The sequence below is a fragment of the Onychostruthus taczanowskii genome, unplaced genomic scaffold, assembly GCF_017590055.1.
Source record: "Onychostruthus taczanowskii isolate IOZ18803 unplaced genomic scaffold, ASM1759005v1 scaffold11, whole genome shotgun sequence".
In the NCBI taxonomy this organism is placed as follows: domain Eukaryota; kingdom Metazoa; phylum Chordata; class Aves; order Passeriformes; family Passeridae; genus Onychostruthus; species Onychostruthus taczanowskii.
The window spans coordinates 15494238-15514339 of record NW_024497629.1 but is presented as its reverse complement, the minus strand read 5'-3'; the positions used below and the strand labels follow the sequence as shown (position 1 = coordinate 15514339).

General features: G+C 34.5%; 1 protein-coding gene across 1 annotated transcript in view; it reads left to right on the top strand.

Annotated features, from left to right (window-relative positions):
- The window catches only part of CSMD1 (CUB and Sushi multiple domains 1), a 1071386-nt gene that overhangs the window by 1009351 nt on the left and 41933 nt on the right, over window positions 1–20102 (top strand). The window contains exons 51-54 of the mRNA XM_041420500.1: window positions 1376–1570; window positions 3612–3785; window positions 10829–11002; window positions 14269–14442. Coding sequence (XP_041276434.1) covers window positions 1376–1570; window positions 3612–3785; window positions 10829–11002; window positions 14269–14442 — 717 coding nt within the window. The remainder of the gene's footprint in view (window positions 1–1375; window positions 1571–3611; window positions 3786–10828; window positions 11003–14268; window positions 14443–20102) is intronic.

Below are 20102 nucleotides of genomic sequence, written 5' to 3'. Positions count from 1 at the left end.
CCGTTCTTTAGTGGTCAAAATATTGTTTTAAAGGCCAAAGTGAAGACCTATTAAGTTTCAAAGTGATTGGCAATCCTTCCTAAGATACACAAAAAAAAAAAATCTAAGAAAATATGCTACAATTTCAGCTCAATATGACATTATAATCTGTCATTTGGAAGTTCTTCAAATTATTTCTCCTTTATAAATACTTACAAATCTTCATAGATATGCCATGTTCTATCACACATTCATACTTGCAATAATACCTCTTTATACCTCTCAGTGTGAAGTCTACAGAACATGTAATTATTTATTTACATATTTATTTTGCCACCTTGTTTGTCTTTTTCCTGGTGGCATGGTATGAATTAATTGTAGCATAAATGAGAACCATGCTCTTCTTTTTATTTCTTCATTTGGGATTTTTACACACTTCTTCCTCATGCTTTTGTCTTCCACTGAGCAACATAAGAAGAAACTGAATTTCTGCTCCTTCTTCTTGTTGTTGATTGGTTGATTTTCCTTGGAAAGTATAGTTTTACTAAACTGTTTCTGGGCTAGTAGTTTTTTCTAAAGTATTCACTTAGTAAATTTCACTTAGTGACATAAACAGTGAGTAATTCATCCAGACTTTTCCTATAGCAGGGAAATTCTGAATAACATGGTAAAAGATAAAAAATATAATTATTTTAAAGAGTTATAAATCTTTTCATAATGGTAGTCTAGTCATAGGTACATAAAGATAGAATTCTTGTCAATATCATAAATATTTTAAGAATTCTGTGGACTTAATTGCAGAGCAACAAATTGAAACTGAAAAAAAGAAGATAAACTATACTTCTTGTCTGTACTCAGTAACTGCATTCTCTTACAAAATACAAAATACTAAAAACAACAGAACTGAAATAACACTAAAAATCTTCCAAATATCATCCTTTTTTTTTAAGTCTTCTAAACTGGAATAAAATAATTTTCCTGTATACCCACAGTATATGGTTTTATAGTAATTAGCATTTCAGTGTGTACTAGCACCTTTTATGGCAAAGTGTTCTGAGAACTTCAAGCTTTGCAAACATTACATAACAACATTTGCTTTCTCTTTTACATCCACCATAGTCTGTGATGTGTTTTGTCTCTGAAATCTTTGAATAAATCTCATTAGAGAGTATATATCATTACTTCACTACATCCACTAAATGAAAATACACTACAAACTCCAGTTCAATTTGTAATACTCACTGTATGAGAATTATTTTTCTTAGAACTTGTATTTCCAAGATGACTGTGGTATTCTAATTCTTAGATTGTGAAACATCTGCCAGTAAGGCGAGACATTCACCTATAAAGAAATATAGGGGCAGAATGCTAATATGTACATTTCCTTTCTTCACAGCTGTAACCTGCCCCAGCATAGAGACTCTTCTGTCAGAACACGTTGTCTGGAGACTGATTTCTGGGTCACTGAATGAGTATGGAGCCCAAGTCATGCTCAGCTGCAGTCCTGGATATTATTTATTGGGTCAAAGACTCATACAGTGCAGGCCTAATGGAACCTGGAGCATAGGCAATGAAAGGCCAGCTTGTAAGGGTAAGGAACATACTTGTTTACAGAATATCCTATGCTTTTTAATACGTATCTTTTCTTTTATAAATAAAGGCTTTAATAAGCTATTTTACTCTCACATTCCAATAAGTAAGAAAGTGTGAAATTTTCATTAACTTGAAATTAATTTATTCCAGCTCCTTAGGTGTTAAGTACAATGTGTTTCATACAACAGTCAATGATGTACCATCAATAAATCAATTTGTATTTATTCTACTAGTTGGTGCATAAGTATGTAGAAAGTACTAAGAGAGAATATTATTACTTTAGAAGATTATATTGCTTTGACCTCTTGGGTGAAGCATTAAAACTGTACTGTTGGAGAAACATTCATATGAGCTTTTACAGTGTCTCCATACAAAAATGCCATAAATTACATCAATCCTGACTTTGGATGTTTAAGGTTTTAAGGAACCTTGGCAATCTCAGTGGAATCATACAGACTTCAAGGGTTACAGTGCCAAAGTCTTAATAAATTACTCCAAAACTTCATTTTTTCTTTTACAATAAGTTATTTTTTAGATTCTGTTAACTGCAATTGTGTCCCTTTCTTTTTGTACACACAGACTAAAAAATGTAGTTTTGATATGCTGCCTTATATCCAGCTACTGTTCATCTGCTAAAAAGTCTTTGAAAAGATAATTCTTCCCCACCCTCTACAATTACAGAAATTTTATGTGAGTAGAAAATGGGATGATCCACATCAAATGCAGTAAACCAAAAGAAAAGTATTAGAAACACAAGGAGTTGCTGACTGAAGAGATATTAGTTAATTTATAAGAAAGATACATTGTTTTGCCCTCTACTAGAGGACTGAATAGGATTTAATTATAGCAAACTTCATGCCCCAAGAGATATTCAGTAATATATCCATTGGACATGGATCATTAAGATCCAGAAACACACTGCAGTATATTTTTTTGGAGTCTACAGTTTACTTCCTCTTCAAAAAGAGTTTGATTTTTTTTAACATAAATGTAATTAATATTCAGTATTAAAGTTAGAAATTATAATGTTAGGCTAATCCCCAAATTATATTAATGTGACTTGATTGTAGTCAAAATTAGTCTTACTCATCTGTAGACACATTATGTACATAAGAAACTATGATAATATATTTTCTGATTATGACTGAGTTAGTTAACTGCACGGTAGCTGGTACTTGATTTTATACAAATGCTAACCAATTCCATGTTGTTTTCTACAGCAAACATTTTAAAATACATGAGTGGGACCTTGGGATTTCAAGTAGGAAGTTTAGTTGTGATCAAGATGCCATTGAATGTTAACATATGATTTACACTAATGTATAAATACAGTTGAAGCTCTTGAGGACGTTGGTCTGCATCTTAAATTACAATAATTTTGTATACTCTTCTAGAAACAAAAGAAATGACAGAATGGTTTTAATTAAATTAGAATTTGATACATTCTTGAAGGACAATTTTTCATGTGGTGTGCAATAGCTGTGGGTTGCAGCAGATGCTACAGAAAGTTTCTCTGATAATTGGTCAAATCTAGTCTTTGGCAAAACCAGATGATTTATTGTTTTAGCAAGCAGACAATCATATATGCTATATGCTTATGAATAGTAGTGGGAAATAAGAAAAAAAGTTCATAATAATTCAGAGTACTAAATGTTAAAAAGATTTATAAGACTTTAAACTGTCACAACATTTAAAACAGCCAGGGAAAGTGTATTTAAGGAGCAACCATGGATATGTACATATGGAATATAACCACAACCTTCTCAGGAATTCATGTAATTCCCTTGTTTCAGAACTAGAAATATGCATTGGCTGCTGTCAAGATCTGCAAGTATCCCAAAGAATTTTTAGTTTTAGAACAGATGTTGCCATATCAAGCATAGTTTTAAGCCCTTTCTATGGAATACAACTCTTGTATTTATTCCTATTCCATTTACTTTTTAAGAAAACACAAGGTGATGAATTGTCTTCCAGTCAAAAAAATATGAAAAGCATTTTCGTATTTCAATATGTTCTGTTTTTTTTTTTTTTTTTCCTAGTTATCTCCTGTGGTGGTCTTCCATCTCCACCAAATGGAAATAAGATTGGAACCTTAACAGTGTATGGAGCTACTGCAATATTCACTTGTAACACAGGATACACATTAGTGGGTTCTCACGTGAGAGAGTGCTTGGCAAATGGTCTCTGGAGTGGTACTGAAACCCAATGCCTAGGTAAAACCCCCAAAATTTTGTTCTTTTGTTTTGTTTTGTCTTAAAAGTATCAATAAATGGATTTCAGCTCATGTCAAGCAACATTTTTGAATCAATGAAAAATAAAGGTACCTTAAATATGGAAATATTATGTCCTGAATATGATTTTATGCTAATCTACGAGCATATATTTTTTCATTAGACATAAAATTACCTTTTATGTTGTTGTAATGCTTTTCAAACTAGTATGATTTTTAAGTGACTCAAATAATCTTCCACATTCACATTTTTCTTTGTGGAGCAGGGTGTGTGATGAAACTAAGCTTCAAGAAAATCTTCAATTAGGACTACTCCTGATGCATTCCAACTCCAATTGAGGACTCAGCATATTGACCATTCAGTCAGGGGAAGCAGACAAAAGGCAGTCAAATGTGGGACAAAACCAAGATTCTTTCAAACCCTGAGACTGATATACTTTGGACATGAATTCTCACCCCAACTCTTGCTCTCTTCAGATCCACTCATATTGGTTCTACTAATATGCAAATGTTAGCTAAACTGCTAATTCAGACATAAGGAAAAAGTTCTCTTTTTTGAGAGAGGCTCAGCAGTGGGTTTATTCTTGGTTGTGAACAGGATATTTATTTCTGGAATCTGTTGTTTGCTTTGTCTGCCCTCATTTTGCAGATTTTCTTCTTGCCTTATAGTTGAATGTACTCGCTTGGTCTCAGGAAAGGAGTAATTCTGCTTTCTCTTCAGAGCTCAACATCACATAAAAAGCATCTTTCTTCTATGGTACCTCACTCTGTCATTTTAGCAAAAAACACAGTGTTCCATGCTTATCTTTATATCCAGGTGTATGTGGGAATGCCAAGCACTTCTGTTGGGTGGTGGAGGAGTTTTACAGTGGATCTGCTGCAACACTGTGGATCATGTGCAGTCCCCTGGTGGAAGGCCCCAGAAATGAGTCTGTGGGCTATGGCCTCCCTGTGCTGGACCCAGACAGAGCTGATTTTTGACTGAGTTGGCTTTCCTTGTGGATACGTTCTTCTCCCCAGGCTTCTTAGACCCAAGCTAATTTGGCAATAGAACCACCTTTATCTTATCTCAAGCTCCTGTCAGGTGGCTTAACTTTATGTCCAGATTTCCAGGAATTTGCAGAGGCTTATTTGGTGGAGGGGGGAGGTTTGGTGACCACACATGAGCAGTGGCTTCTTTATACAGCTTGAATAGTGGGCAAAGTCCTACAGTGATCTTAGCAGTTTGAGCCATTAACATCTCAGTTTGTCACAGATAGTAGGCTGCAGCAGAAAGAAAAATAAAGACAGAATATTTTCAGAAAAAAGCAGCACAGGATCATGTAATTCAGATCAGAATTAAGATTTTTATACCTTTCCTTAAGTATTCCTGATTGACTCCTTCATTTTGCAACAGGAATGTTTGTAGTTCAATTTGTTTGAATACAGTTTAATAGTAAGACACAGAGTGATCAGAAGTAGTGACCATTGTCTCTACTTCTAAATGTCACTTCATTATCAGTGACTTCCCAGCAAGATGCAGTTGCTTCTGGCAAATTTTATGAAAATGAAGAACACTCCTCTGGCTTGATATATTTTCACACATGATTGTTCAATTCGAAATATGCTGTATTAAGAAAGATGTCATTTTGATGCAGGAAATAAGCATAGGATAGCATAAGCATAGGATATAGGTATAAGGAGAATACACTGATTGCTACTTCTGTTGATATTTAGAGCAGTAAAGAAATAAAATAAACTTTTTTTACCTAGGAAAAAATTTGCACTGAGGTGCTGCTTAGGGGAGTGATATGATTCAGCATTACTTTTTCACATGTGTAAGTTCATCAGTTCCACAGCAGAAGTGTACAGAAGCTTTATAGCTAAAAACACATCAGCCATCTACTGGTGTCAGGTTATCCCTGGGCTGAGCTTGACTGACATTTAAATATGTTGGAACTGCAACTGTGAATACCCAACAGCCCAAAGCTTGTATGTGTGAGTGTTTTCCACAGCCTTTTCTTCTGTTCTGAACATGCAAACGCTATTGCAAAAGAAAGAGCTATTTTCCCTGTAGGTTCTTCCAGTGTGTTACACCACTCATTGTCAGGGTATTGCCCGACACCTGCATGTAATGAATTCAAGCATAAAGATATGTATTAGTATTCATTCATTTTGAATAAACTGAAACACCACTTCATAATCTGATCAATAATAACAGTATTTAGTACTTATGTACTATACTTTTCTTTTTTGAAAGGCTATATGCAGGATAATTTGGCTGCCAACATATGCAAACTAAACAATACACAAATCTCAATGGATTCTGTTAGTATTATAAATCACTCTTGCTCATGAAAGGCTGGAAAAGAGTTTTTTCTTTCTTCTATTCTGACTATTGAGAAATAACATTACATTGAATATCCCAGAAGATTAACTGTCTATGGTAGTCATGGCTTTAGATTTAAATAGTCTAGAGATGGAGAATTTTCAGTACATGACTTACCTATATATATATATAACATATGTCTATATATATGTAGAAAAATACCACACTATTCTGAAAGCCAGTTTAGAAATGATACCTGGTAAAGCTTTCAACTCTTTGGGAAACAGTTAATAAGTTTATTAGGTCTCATATTTAGGAATGACTATGTCTATATGCAGCTTGAATTAAATTTATATGAAGTCGTCCTTTTCTTCTCCAAGAATAATTTGGTGCTGGATTTTTTCTAATTCAGACTTTACAAATTCCATTGAAATTGGTATGGATTACTAATATCACCTTATAGCTAATAACTTTTTAATTTTTTTCCCACTTGATTATCTGCATTCTGCATTTTAATTTATTTTTACAGATCTTTTCCCACTTGTAATGAACACGGGACCTCTTGCAAGAGCTATTACAGTAGTAAAAGCATTGCTTGCTTTATGATACTTCCCAATTCTATTCTTTTTCTAGAAACTTAGATGGACTTCAGTTCCTATTTGATTGATTTCATTGTTGAATGAAGCCCTATGCTTAGAACTGTTAAATGCATGGATCTACCTCACCAGACAAAAAAGATCACATTTAGAGCTGGCAGGTTAATCACTACTTAGTTCTTGCTATTTCAAAATAAGACAGGCTCTATAGTGCTAAAAATATTATACAGCTTTGAGTGTGAAAGTCTAAATTTGAGTTACCTTATGCATGCTGCAGAAAGTTTTATTTCTGCTGCTAAGCTCCTTCCTGTCTCTCTTACATGCTTTCACATAAAATATATTAATACCATGTTCTTCAGACACTTGATTTAGATGCAATTAAGAATACAATCCAAGGTCAATGGAACTATGTGGGCTCCTCCAGAGAGCAATTCAGAAAAGGTAAATTCTTACATTTTAAAGCTAGATGATGTGAATACTGCTAATTAAATATTCCTATATTTCAAGGACGAAATGCCCCAAATTTATTTCAGAGGTGCCTTTAAGACTTACCTGAAGCCTGTGAAAATCAGAAGGCAAACATGCAGGGAGCTCTGAATGAGTCTTTCCATTTCAAAGGAATTATAATGAGTTAGAGATGCTTTTTATCTACACTGTACCTGCATGAATATAATTCAAGACAGCTATAGATGAAAGTAGATATCACTTTATGTTACCTACTGATATGTGTAGAATTAATTTATGATTTCAGGTTAAATGAGTACACTAATTTCTATATCTTAAGAAAGGGTTTGTCAATTCCTTATTATTTGTCTCTGTATAAAGCTAAAATCAGGGGCTGTAGTTAATGAGTCTAAGGCTCAATTTAAGACCTACCTATTCAGTTTATTAGCATTACATGTATTTCTTTTTATTAGTTATATAAGGATAAATATGAATTGGTATGCAAGATTTCTTTCAATTTCACTCATTCACACCATTAATAATATGTATTTTTCCCTTTTTTCCTTCCAAGAATATTTGCAACTATAAGTCATAAAACCAATGTGTTTTTATGCATGCTTTGTGTGTATGGCTGACCATAGGTTCATATAGGGTACAGGGCAAATTGGAAGCATTTAAATTTGCCTTACTCCATCTGCAAAATCAGTCTAATTTAATTGTAGATCAGTGTGTTTTCCTGAAAAGATACTTTTCCCTGTGTTTTTATGCCTTTCAGATGCAAAACTACACATAAACAAGTCAAGGACATACTTAAAATCTAAAGTTAAATATAATCTACTTCATTCTGTCTTTTAATTATATGATATATACAATGCCTTAGATTTATCTGTATGAAAATATGATGCTGTGGACTATGGTTGTGTAAAATATCTAATCCTTTAATTGGTAAGTCATAGGTAAATTGCAGTATAATATTATGATACTGGCTTTTATTTGAAATTCTTACTACAATGAAACAGAATTATTTGTATCTTGCTTTCCAGGTGTTTTAGAATAAAACTGCTGAACCAACCTTGGTGCTTATGAACAATTTTCTTAATTCTTGAGGGCATATTTTACTAAAAAAATCCCCTCACAGACTTCTTAATTTTCTTTAATTTTAGTTGATGAGAAAATTACATACATTTTGTGTCACTGCAGTGCTCTTTCAGTTCTTGATATTTTGGAATAGTTAATTTAAATGAGTCAAAATTCCCTGAAAAATCATTAAATACAGTAGGTGGAATGATCTGTAAATGAAATGACTCGCATAATAAGTCCAGCAGCTTGTTAAATCTCCATTTAAGAGAAATGCATAATATTTTTCTTTATGCCAGGTGGCACATTTCATCTATCTTTCTTCTTGCAATTCTCTGTGGTCCTGTGTTTGTCTTCTGTGCAGCTACTGCTTTTCAATTCTTTACTATTTAGATCTAGAAAATGAAAAAAATCCAATTGTACTCCTTTCTATTTCACCTCACTCCCTGGAAAAAAATAGGGAGAAAATATTAGAAACTAATTTCTAGGCATAGGGAAAATAAGAAAATAATTGGGAACAGGCAGGGTGGAAGAATCAAAAGCAAACCTTGATAATCTTACTGTCTTTTCCAGTGACTGTCTCATGAGATGTAGATTTCAGCAGTAGATTTCTTTCACTTTTGTTGTGTAGCAAAACTTTTGAAACAGTCTCCCCTTTTATCCTTGTAACCAAATTGAGAAGACAGGGACTGGATGGGGGGACTGCAAAATGGATGGAAAACTAATTGAGCCAGCAAACTCTAGGGGTATTGTTTCTTGATTCCAAGTGCGACTAGGAGCCAGTGGATAGTGAGGATGAATACAAAGGCCCATGCTATCCAGCTCTATCCATCACTGGATAACAAACTGGGATGCAGCTGCAGCAAGTTTGAGTGTGACGCGAAATGATGGGAGAACAGTTGATGTGTGGATTTTAGTACTGCTACACAGAGGGACCTTTAGAATCTGGAGGCATGGGCCAGCAGGAAGCTCTTAAAGTTTAGGAAAGACAAATACAGAATCCTGCACTTTGCCTTGAATAAAGCCATTTGTGAGTACTCTTGGAACTGACTGGGTAAAATCAAGCTTTACAGAAAGCACCCAGGTGACTGAATGGAGAGGCTGACTAAGAGTTAAAAGTGTGGCCTTACAGTAAAAATATCAGACTGGAGTGTATGAGCACCAGTATAGTCACCAGGTCATGGTTATTATTTCCTCTTCAGCACTCATGTGGAAAATTGTGTGTAGTTTTTGTGTCCTCCATCATACAAGAGAGATATTGCAAAATGAAGCAAGTTCAGGGGAAGGACCCATTAAGGGACCAGGGGCTGGAATATCTTTTAAACAAGAAGAGGCTGAGTGAGGCTGGAGGAGAGAGAAGGGTAGAAGGGATCACATTGCTAATTTGGACTGAGAAAAATAAGATAAATTATTCCATGGCACACTTCAAGGAGAAAAAGATATGCTTTCAATGTCCTCTGTTGCCCTATTCTCTGTTGTAAGGGGAAAAGTAGCTGCATAATTAGTGAAAAACTTGCATTCATACTTTTTTCCTCAAATTTGCAGTATAATACCACAATGTCTTCTTAGAGGCATCAGCAACCCTACAATTAAGATTTTTATAATAATCCTGCATGTATGAAAAACCTAATCAAATGGTGAATGTTTTATCTTTCTAGTGTTTTAGAGGAGCCATTAGGTGTGAATGAAATATAATGTCTAGCATAATAAAGGGGCTTTATTAGAAAGACTGAATCCCGAAGAAAATTTTCAAACAAGTTGCTGTTGATGGATACAGCCTGCATGAAGCAGAAGTGATCACACACACACACAACCCATTGTAGCTGCAGTCTTGAGCCTTAGGTCCCAGTCCTCACCTCTCAAAATGAGGATTTAGCACGTTTCAGATGAAATTACTGCAGTTACAATTAATCAGTGTCACCAGAAAAAAAAAAAAAAAAAAAAAAAAAAAAAAAAAACCAAAACTTTTTCTCCTCCTTAATCAGTAAAGAGAAATAGTTTTTTTGCTCAGCAACTGTGTTTTCAAAGAGAATGAAGAATCCAGAATAAATTAAATCATTACTTTGCTTCCTCACTGCCAAGACTGCTATTATCCTGGAATAATGGATTCTGTAATGTTTTAACAGCAGCTGAAATAAGGAGGAAACAGTGCTGGCTGACATTCCTTCCTGCTCATGCCTTCTATCTGGAAAATGCTTATAAATTCATATGCATGTCAAAATTATAGTAAGCTATTCTTTATATTGCTTTGCCATTTGTTCAGTACCAACAAAAACTACTTCTATTTTTTTATTATGGTGAAGTGCCTTGGTAAGATTGCCTTTTTCCCCACAGAAGTGTGAGGTCTTTAATTCTCAAGCCTGTACTATTATTTCATCATAGAATTCTCCTTTCTCTAATTCATTATTTTCTCCTTCAAAGAAGTAGAAGAAATATAATCTGAAGGTCTTATACCTGAGAACTTGTTCTGCACAGTGCAATAGTTGACTCTAAATATATTGTTTATTGGAAGGAAAGTTGAAATTTTGGGGTTTTTTTCTTGTAATTTTTAGCAAGTCCTATCAAAACACACGTTTCTGATAGGTTGTTTTTTTATTGTAGCTGGTCATTGTGGCTCACCAGACCCGATTGTAAATGGCCATATTAGTGGAGATGGTTTCAGTTATCGTGACACTGTGGTCTACCAGTGTAATCCTGGCTTTCGACTTGTTGGTACGTCTGTCCGAATTTGCCTACAGGACCACAAGTGGTCTGGACAAACTCCTGTTTGTGTCCGTAAGTACAACTAATTTTTCACTGAATTGTTGCTACTATTTTAAATGCAATTAAATATTAATAGTGGATTAGATGTTCAAAAGTGTTTGGGCTCAGATCAGATATTTGTTGGACCTGTTGTCAGTTACAAGGGTTGTTATGATCCAGTTTCTAACCTAGCACAGGCTTGTTAATATTTCCAGTAACTCCTGATATCTGTTGTTTCAGAAAAGGGATGGAATAGGCACTGAAGGGGTTTGAATAGCAGGCTGCAACTGTGTAACTTAATCAATCTCTTTCTCTTTGTCCAGGCATAGTTGTTATGCCAAGTATGGGTTTGCTGAGCCTCTCCCCTATTTTTTTCACCAAGAGTAAAAAATTCCTTTGTATATTTTCATTGGTTAAAGGACAAAGCTGGACTAGTGTTCATCTGTGCATTTCTGATGGTGACTGCCTGTTTTTGCAAATTGCACTCAAGTTGACTTACCAATGCAAGCCAAGGCATGGCATTGGATAATGCTACGTCTGTTAGAAGAGATATTAACTTTTTTATAGTCTTTAATATTTTCTCAATTCACCTGTTTTTGAAAATCCCATAATTAAGTGCTAGAATTGCAGAGTCTTTCCTTCTCTAGTTCTTTCTTAATTTGTGTGGCAGATTATCTGACCTTTTCTGAACCATCAGCCATTTAATCAGACAAGTCCAATTTTTCCGTTTTTTATTTTACTACTTTATTATGTAGTTGGTTTTATTTCCTTTTAATTTCAGTTTTACTAAAGAGGCCCATATTTATAAGTATTTTTTTCTTTTTAATGCAGAATTTATATCAACTATTTCAGTGTTGCATTTTTTAAGATGTTTGCAATTCAGACATAACTATTGTCTACACAGAGAGAGTCATTGAGATGGTCAGCTTTTCTGTTCAATGCATACCAAATTTCTAAATGTTTGGTATTTTCTTTCTTAGGGTAAAATGAAAATTTGTACATGTATACAGTGGCAGAAAATATCTGCCAAGTGTCATTGCGCTTTTAAAATCCTATTTATATCTTCAAGTGATTTCTATTCATTAAAGGAGGCACAAATAGCATTGTTACTATTAGTGCATTCATTTGACTGTGCAGTGAATAAAGTCCATTCAAAGAAAGGGGCAAAGCTGAAAGGGGCACGGCATGTGAGAGGCAGGAGGCTGCCCCTTCTTATATGGATGTTATTGTTACCATTATGAGAAGAACTGGCATCAGTTTCTGTTATTAGAGTTTGCCTAATGATTTCCATTGCTACATGGTTTTCTTTTGCTTAGAACACTACCAGACAAAAAAACCCATGCAAGATGATTTGGTTTATGTCAGCATTCAAACTTCAAGGGACTTTCCTCCTTTGATTAATTTATTTAAGAAATTCCCAAAAAAATGAGACTCTTATTTCTGAGAGGTAAAGTGAAAACTGAATACTGTTCACCAATCCTAGAAATGTGTACTACTGAAATATTTTTTGACTGAGCATTGTGGAGCCTGAAGTAGAAATATGGCTGTTGACCTTGGCTGGATGCCAGGTGGCCACCAAGCTACTCTCACTCCCCTCCTCAGAAAAGCAGGGGAAAAAATAAGATGGCAGCTTGCTAAAACAAAAGGGAATGGATGCATGTGCAAGCAAAGAAAATAAATTTTTCATTTTCTGCTTCCCATAAACAAGCAATGTCTGACTGTGTCCCAAGAAAGAAGGCATCAGCATGTGTAACAGTTGCTCCAAAACATGCATGTAAATAATGAATGATACCTCTCCTCCTTCCCCGCTGCCACCCTGCCTTGCCCCTTCCTCCTCCTCCTCCTTCTTAGCTTTCATATCTGAGCAAACATCATACGGTATGGAACATCCCTTTGGTCAGCTGGCCTGGTTATATCCCCTTGCAAGGTTGAGACAATCCCAGCCTACTGGTGGGAAGGTGGAATGCTGGAGAGACAGCAGTGATGCTGTGCAGTGCTGCTCAGCAGTAGCAAAACAGTGGGGTGTTCTTAACACCTTTCTAGCTAATGATACAAAGCGCAGCACCGTAGGACATCCATCTCAGGTAGACCCAATACATTGCAGACATTTCAGGGGCTGTGCCCCTGAAAATTTGCCCACATTGGTCTTTGTTTTGTGAGCTTGTTACAGAACATTCCCTCTTTTTATATTTTTAATTACCTTTGAAAGGATTTTTAGATTTGTAAAGTACCAGACATTGTCTTAAAAAACAATTTTAAGTGCCTAAAGAGGCACTTACAGTTCTCCACCCATGACTCCCTAACATTCTTAGTTTCATATACAAGTCAGCCTTCTTCATCTTGCAAAATTTGTGGTCTTTCCTCATCTCTATACTGGATAATCAGTTGGACCACACTTTAGCCAAGTATTTTCTGAAAGGTCTTTCACATGCTGCTTATTGAGAGTTAATAGGAAATTAGAAGATTTCTGCTTAGTTCCTTGTGAGTAGCAGCGCCACAGAATCAAAAGAAAAAAAAAACCCATGTATAGGTTATTTATTCAAGTACTATAAACATCACTAGTGCAGAGTTGAGAAGTTCTGTGTTGTGCATGTGTGTATATGCACATTCTGATTTTACATTGTTAGTATCTATGCTTTTATATATTTTTCTATAATATTTTAATATCTTGTTACATGAAAAACTAGAGCGTGACCATAATAAGCTTATTTTATAAGTTCTGCTTTAGCAAAATCAACACACATAATATGTAATGGGAAAGATCTACTCCCAAAATTTATTTCTTTATGGTCATAAGAAAATCAGATTAAAAGAATCACTACTTCAGCAAATCAGTGCAAGATCTTTGAAACTGGAATGCTTCAGAACTGCAGAATGTTTTGAAACAGTGCATCAAATTTGTTTGGCTCTACTACATGTTTAAGCTTGCTGGGAAAAATATTTTCCTTTATTTGTATTAGTAGGAATTTTTAAATGTATTTTTTAAAGTCTAATGCACATCAGATGTGTGTGAAAATGCACATATTATATTATATATACATACATATATATATATAAATATTGATTTAGATTTATTACAACATTCAACATAAGGTAAAAAGTAGCACAGTTAAGAATTCTCAATAAATATATCCTACTATTGTTCTTCTATGTCTTGTATAAATGTCAAAGACAAATTCAGAAGCGGGAAAAAAAACTAAGTCAAAAACCAAAATGCCAAAGGATCTCCAACCTGCTACTGGTTCCATGGATGAGTACCTTTCAATTTGATGCTAACCTGCCTATTTTTTTTCTAACAGCAATCACATGTGGACATCCTGGGAATCCAGCTCATGGAATGACTAATGGCAGTGAGTTCAATTTAAACGATGTGGTAAATTTTACCTGCAGCACTGGATACTTACTTCAGGGTGCTTCTCGAGCACAGTGTCGAAGCAATGGGCAGTGGAGTAGCCCTTTACCCAACTGCCGAGGTAAGAGTTTCACCTGGCCTCAAAATGCTTGGATATAACTCACAAGTCTGTGCTTTAGGAACTTATTCTCACCTTTATCTGAGTTTCTGCATTTCTATATTTGAGATTGCTGTTACAGCTGAGTATTGGGGAAGCCAAGACTTTCCAGTATTTTTAACTCAAAGTTCTGAGATGTCAATCTTCAGCATTTGGTTTATAGAATATAAAGTGAACTTTGTATCACACAAGTTATATTACATCAATAAATCACAATTGCCTGTCTAGCCTGAATTAGGTGCATTTTAATATAGTTTACATAAATGGTCATTATGAAAGTGAATATTTGTGTATCAAAACATTATTAATTCTCTTTTTTCCTAGCAATACCTGACAGATGTTAAACCTGATTTTTCTTGCCCCACCAAAAAAAAAAAAAAAAAAAAAGGAATAAAGTAAGATTTCATTTTGCTTGGGTTTTTTTGCAAAGACATCTGAGTTTGATTCCTGGTGTGCTATCGGTAAGGTGAACATATTTGAGAAATGAGAATGAAGCAAAGGTTTATGTTATGAGAAAATCTGTATCAAATGTACATATTAGGAAAGGACAAAGAAAAAAACATTTTAAAACACAATTTACTATACTCAGATTGAATTCTTTATCCAGATTCCAGTAATTAAGATTAAAACTCTCTGAAGTTAACCTTTTTTATTCTTTCCATTTTTGACCACTATTTTTATTTATTTTCTTTAATTTTTGGCTATTGTAGAATATGGAGCTGACATCTCATCTTTGGTCTGTTCCACCAATATCTTGATCAGACACCTAAAATCTGTTCACTGGTTTAGTGTTTTTGTGTTATATGTCCCAAAATAACTTCTGCTGGTATAGTATATGCTTTCTCAATGCTGAATCCATTAAGATACTGATATTTAATGATATTGTGAATCATTTTGTTTTGAGTCATTGAGGCAGATTGAGTTTCTTCTAGACCAAATCATAGATGCAAACTGACAGAGACGTGAAGGCAGGACATGAGGTAAATCATGTAAGATATACTGCAAGATCTCAAAGCCCTGGGGAAAACTTTCTGAGATACCCTATATCCTTCAGTGCCCTTTTTGTGAAGGCTCTGGAAGGAAATGTATTTTAATAGCTCTAATTTACAAATTTGTTCTTGGTCATATTCAAAGCTGGAATTATCTGGGTTAATTTATAAATGTTAATAACAGTGCTAATTACCAAATATGTAAACCAAAAAAACAAATTAAAAGATGCTTAGTGTCTGGAAAGAATCTGATGGCTATGTCTGCTATGGAACATGCAAGGAAATAGAACACAAAAATTTATCCAGAAATTCAGTGGTTACTAAGCTTTGATTGAGTATTTTTTTTCACTAGAAAAATATTAGAACAGTGTAAGTACTATGCTTTTTGTTCTTTGTGCAGTCTTTTATGGGCTAAAGGAAATTGCAGGCAGCAAAGTCATTCTAAGGATACAACATTGGGATTAAAGATCATGTAATCAGAACTTAACTTCAGCTCTTGTACTTTTATTATCTCCACCTGTTGGTTTATTAAAAATCTTATTGTTCTACAACTGTTGTTTCTAAGAATAATAATTATCTTTGGTGATTAGCTCATCATAATGTTTCAGAGATAGCTGATGCAATTTCAGGCTCAGTGTGTGTGGAATTAGATCTTTCATTCTCATTAAAACAATAAAGAGACGGCAATTCCCTCAGTCACTACCCTCAGAATTTATTCAAGTGAGTTAACTAACATAGCAATATAATTATTGGAACAGAGAAACAAGAGTTAGTAAACTGTTCCTATTTAGGTGCATGTATTTCTTTTCCTTTTATACTCTTTTCTTTTGCTAGACCGAAGTGTACAAATCCATCTGTCTCATCTTTGAGGCATTTAAGTAAGGTTTTATTTGTTGGAGACACATACTTTTTCATTTATACTGTGAATGCAATCATAATCTGCTCTGTTTGACAGCAAGAGGAAGAGATAGAACAGCTTTACTGAAGTTCAACCCCATTTAGAAGCTGAGTTACTCAGCTATTTACATTGAATTCCATTACATTTATTAAAATGAAAACAAATATAAATGAAAGCAAGGAAAAACAATGCAAAGACTGGGAAGATTTTTTAAAAAGAACATAAGATTTAGGATGCTTACAGTTACTACAACATTATTTCAGTGGTCTCTCCTGTCTGCTTTTGTTTCCCTTTTAAAATTTATTCACAGGAATTTGAGTTTTCTTGAGGCCAGTTTATGGTTTGAAACCTTGTTGAGGAAGGTTGGTTTTCTGAAAGGAGTGAGTATTATAGATGCAACTCTGTCAAGATCCATTCACTTATGAATGGTAAACTCCTACCAGAATGGAGTGGCTTAGAGTTCTCTTAGCTTAGTGTCTACAGTTTTATCTATTCCCACGCAGGTGGTAAGAAGTTGGACTTTTGCCTTTCACTCAGTGTTTCTTCACTTCATTCTTCTCTTCACTTAGTACTTCTTTCTCTATAGCAACATATATTTTTCAGTGACTGTCTTTTATCTCTTCCATCATGAACTGCAAGGATCCACCTAATCTTGTCACCTGCTCCATGCACCCCGCTAAAACCCAGAGCACTTTGCTGCTAATCATGATAACACTGCAGCTGCTCACCTCTGTGACTCAGTTTAACTGATTTAAAGGGTTCGTAGAAGCTGTCATGAAGTTTGCGATTTGTCCAAGAAATCTCTCCTCATGGAGAGTATTAGACTGTCTAAAGTAACAATAACTGTGGTAAATGCATTTGTGCACCAGAAGACATTTAGTTGTGCTGCAAAGGGAATATTCAATATCTACTTCAGCTAAAGCATATCAGTGTTAGAGTACTGTACCATTCTCCTAGTACATGCATCTCTGATCTAGAAATGTGGGGGATTTGTCTTTTAGTTATATGAAAATTTAAAGTGCTGTAATATAATTCTCTTGATAATTGGTATTGTTTCTCGTTTTAGGTTAGGGTGGTTGGTTGATCTTGCAGTTACTATGTAGCAGTTTCTCTCTGCTGTTCCTGCTCACTTTTCTTCTCTGGCGTGTGTTCTCCATAGGCTGCAGAGTATCTACTCCCTCATGCAATGCCTTCTCCTCTAAACTCAGCATTCCCTTTTTTACTTCTCACTGTTGTGTGTGTGTGTGGCCTCCTCTCTCTGGTGTATTCTGCCCTTTCCTAAATATATCTTCAGAGAAACAAACTTTTCTCATCCCTCACCTCTGATTTGAAGAAGGACTGAGAATTGGCGTTGTTCAGCTAAGGGGATAGAAGGCTCAGGGGAATATTGCTTGTCATCTATATGTGTCTAAGGGATAGTCTAAAAAAAGAGGGCCAGACTTCTTATACTGGAAGTACATGATGTACAAAAGCAAACATAAAAAAAGCTTTTTAAATGTGAGAGTGATAAAACACCTGAATAAATTTCCCAGAGACATTGTGGATTTTCCATTCTTGCAGCTGTTCAAAACCTAACTGGACAAACTGTTTAGTTGTCACTTCCAAGTTCAAGTATTCTTGTATACATATTATGACTAAAGACTATAAAAAAAAAAAAAAAATATATATATATATACACCTATGTCAAATTTGGTCTTAATGAATTGATTGGAACTTACCTAAAGCAAGTAATAGCACTTATTCTGGCATAAGCCTTTCCTTCTAAAATTGTGTTTCAACTAATGCGTGGAAAACAGTTGTTTTGTAGTTCATTGTTAACAATGAATTATGAATTTGTTTACAAATAAAGTAAGTCTTCCAGCTCTTTAAATATCCTGCTGGAAAAGGATTGATTCCTGGTAAGCCTGTATCATTTAATTCAACTGAGATTTTACATATGACCTTTCTTTCAAACCTCGGTTGAGTTCACCTGAGTCAATAATGAACTTGGCTTCATTTGGCTGAGACTGCACAGCAAGTGCTACAAATTAAAGATTACTGCTTGAAGGTATTGCAGGATTTTATTTTATTTTATTTTATTTTATTTTTTATTTTATTTTATTTTACATTATTTTTTTTTTTAATTTTATTTTGTGCTGAAACTGGGCTGTTATGTGTGCATGCAAAACCTTTATATTTTTGGAAAATAAAGTTGAGGCAGTTCTTAGGCACCCTTTTGCAGCGATGCATTTCTTCTCTCTGTTGTGTCAATAGTAGGTTAACTATTAAGTTAAGTAATCAGTGAAAGGAAATTTAGTAAGGAAATTAAAAGGGAGGTTTTAGATAAGAAAAAAATAATGCACACAAAAAGATGACATTTGCTATTTAAGATCTGTATGATAAAAACTTGTATGAAAAAAAAAGATTTTAGTGTTTGTATGTCCTAAATGCATTGCAAGCACTGAATTGCTTTGCAATGATATTTCCCCTTACTCCAGAATGCTTTTGTGTATGTTTTGGCTCAGCAAGTAAAACTTTTTATTTCTGAAAATCTACATTTTTTTTTAGTATTTTATTTGGACCTGGGTTCTGAGGTAATGTAATTCTTAAAATACCCATGCCTTGGGGAAACTATATTCCCACTGTTTCTCTCACAAGTGAAAAAAAGAGCATGTTGTGATGTTACTTTGTGAAATAGAAATCCCAAATTTTTTGAATTATTTAAACACTAATATCTGTTTTTAAAATTGTATTTAATCCTTTTGATGGACTCAGTATTTTCTAAAGATTGGCAATAACATTTTCTGGAATGTGAAGGCCTCTGAAGTATTACTTTAAATTCATCATTTAAATTCATCATTTTCCACATGGACTCTATTTTTATTTATTTGATAGAGAGCAGGTCAAGTAGTTGGTTTACTTGCCTTTAAACTGAAACCAAATGGCATCAGAAAAATGACAATACCCAGATCTCTATTCTCTGCTGCAAACCTGCCTGAGTAGAGCTTGGTGCAGCCTGATGTGCTACCCCAGAAGTAGTTATGACTATATTAAATCCTAAGCCAAGTATGTTCACTGGGTTTTTTTTTCCATTAGCAGTTTGGAACCACTTTTCATTTAGTCTTTGGAAGCACAGAATGCCAATCTCCATTCTTTTTACTTGTCATAATAACTCCTTACCACCAAAATGAGAACTGAATGAGGTGGTCTCATCAGGACTCTGCGCTCCTGATTGCACTGCAGGTCATTTTTCTATATATTATGCTTCCAGCAAGAACTGCTGTTTCTTTCTATGCTTGAAGCTGTATTAAACACCACACTTTTTGCCTATATTAAGGCAGACTCATATTCATAATCTGTACCAGGAAAAGTGGATACCCTTTGCCACCGTTTTCTTCAGAATTCTTTTATCTTTTTATAAATGAGATTTAGGAGCTTTTCTCCTGATAGAAATGTTTAAGACCAGAAACACTTTGATGGGAAGATCCATTTGGCAAAATTGCAGAGGTTTGAGTTAGCTCACATTCTCCAGCCTGTATCAGTAAGTCCAGGATATTTGTTAGTATAAAGAATTCAGGTCTCTATTTATACTGCATTTGTGCTGAATTTCTAACTTGAAAGGTTTATCTTTCTTTATCTCATTGGTCTTAGATTCTTGAAAAGTTTAATTAGGCTTTTATTTCTTATCAGGATACTGGTATCTACGAAGAATTGCTAATTTTATTGTGTTCTATTTAGTGGCTATGTCATTTGAACCA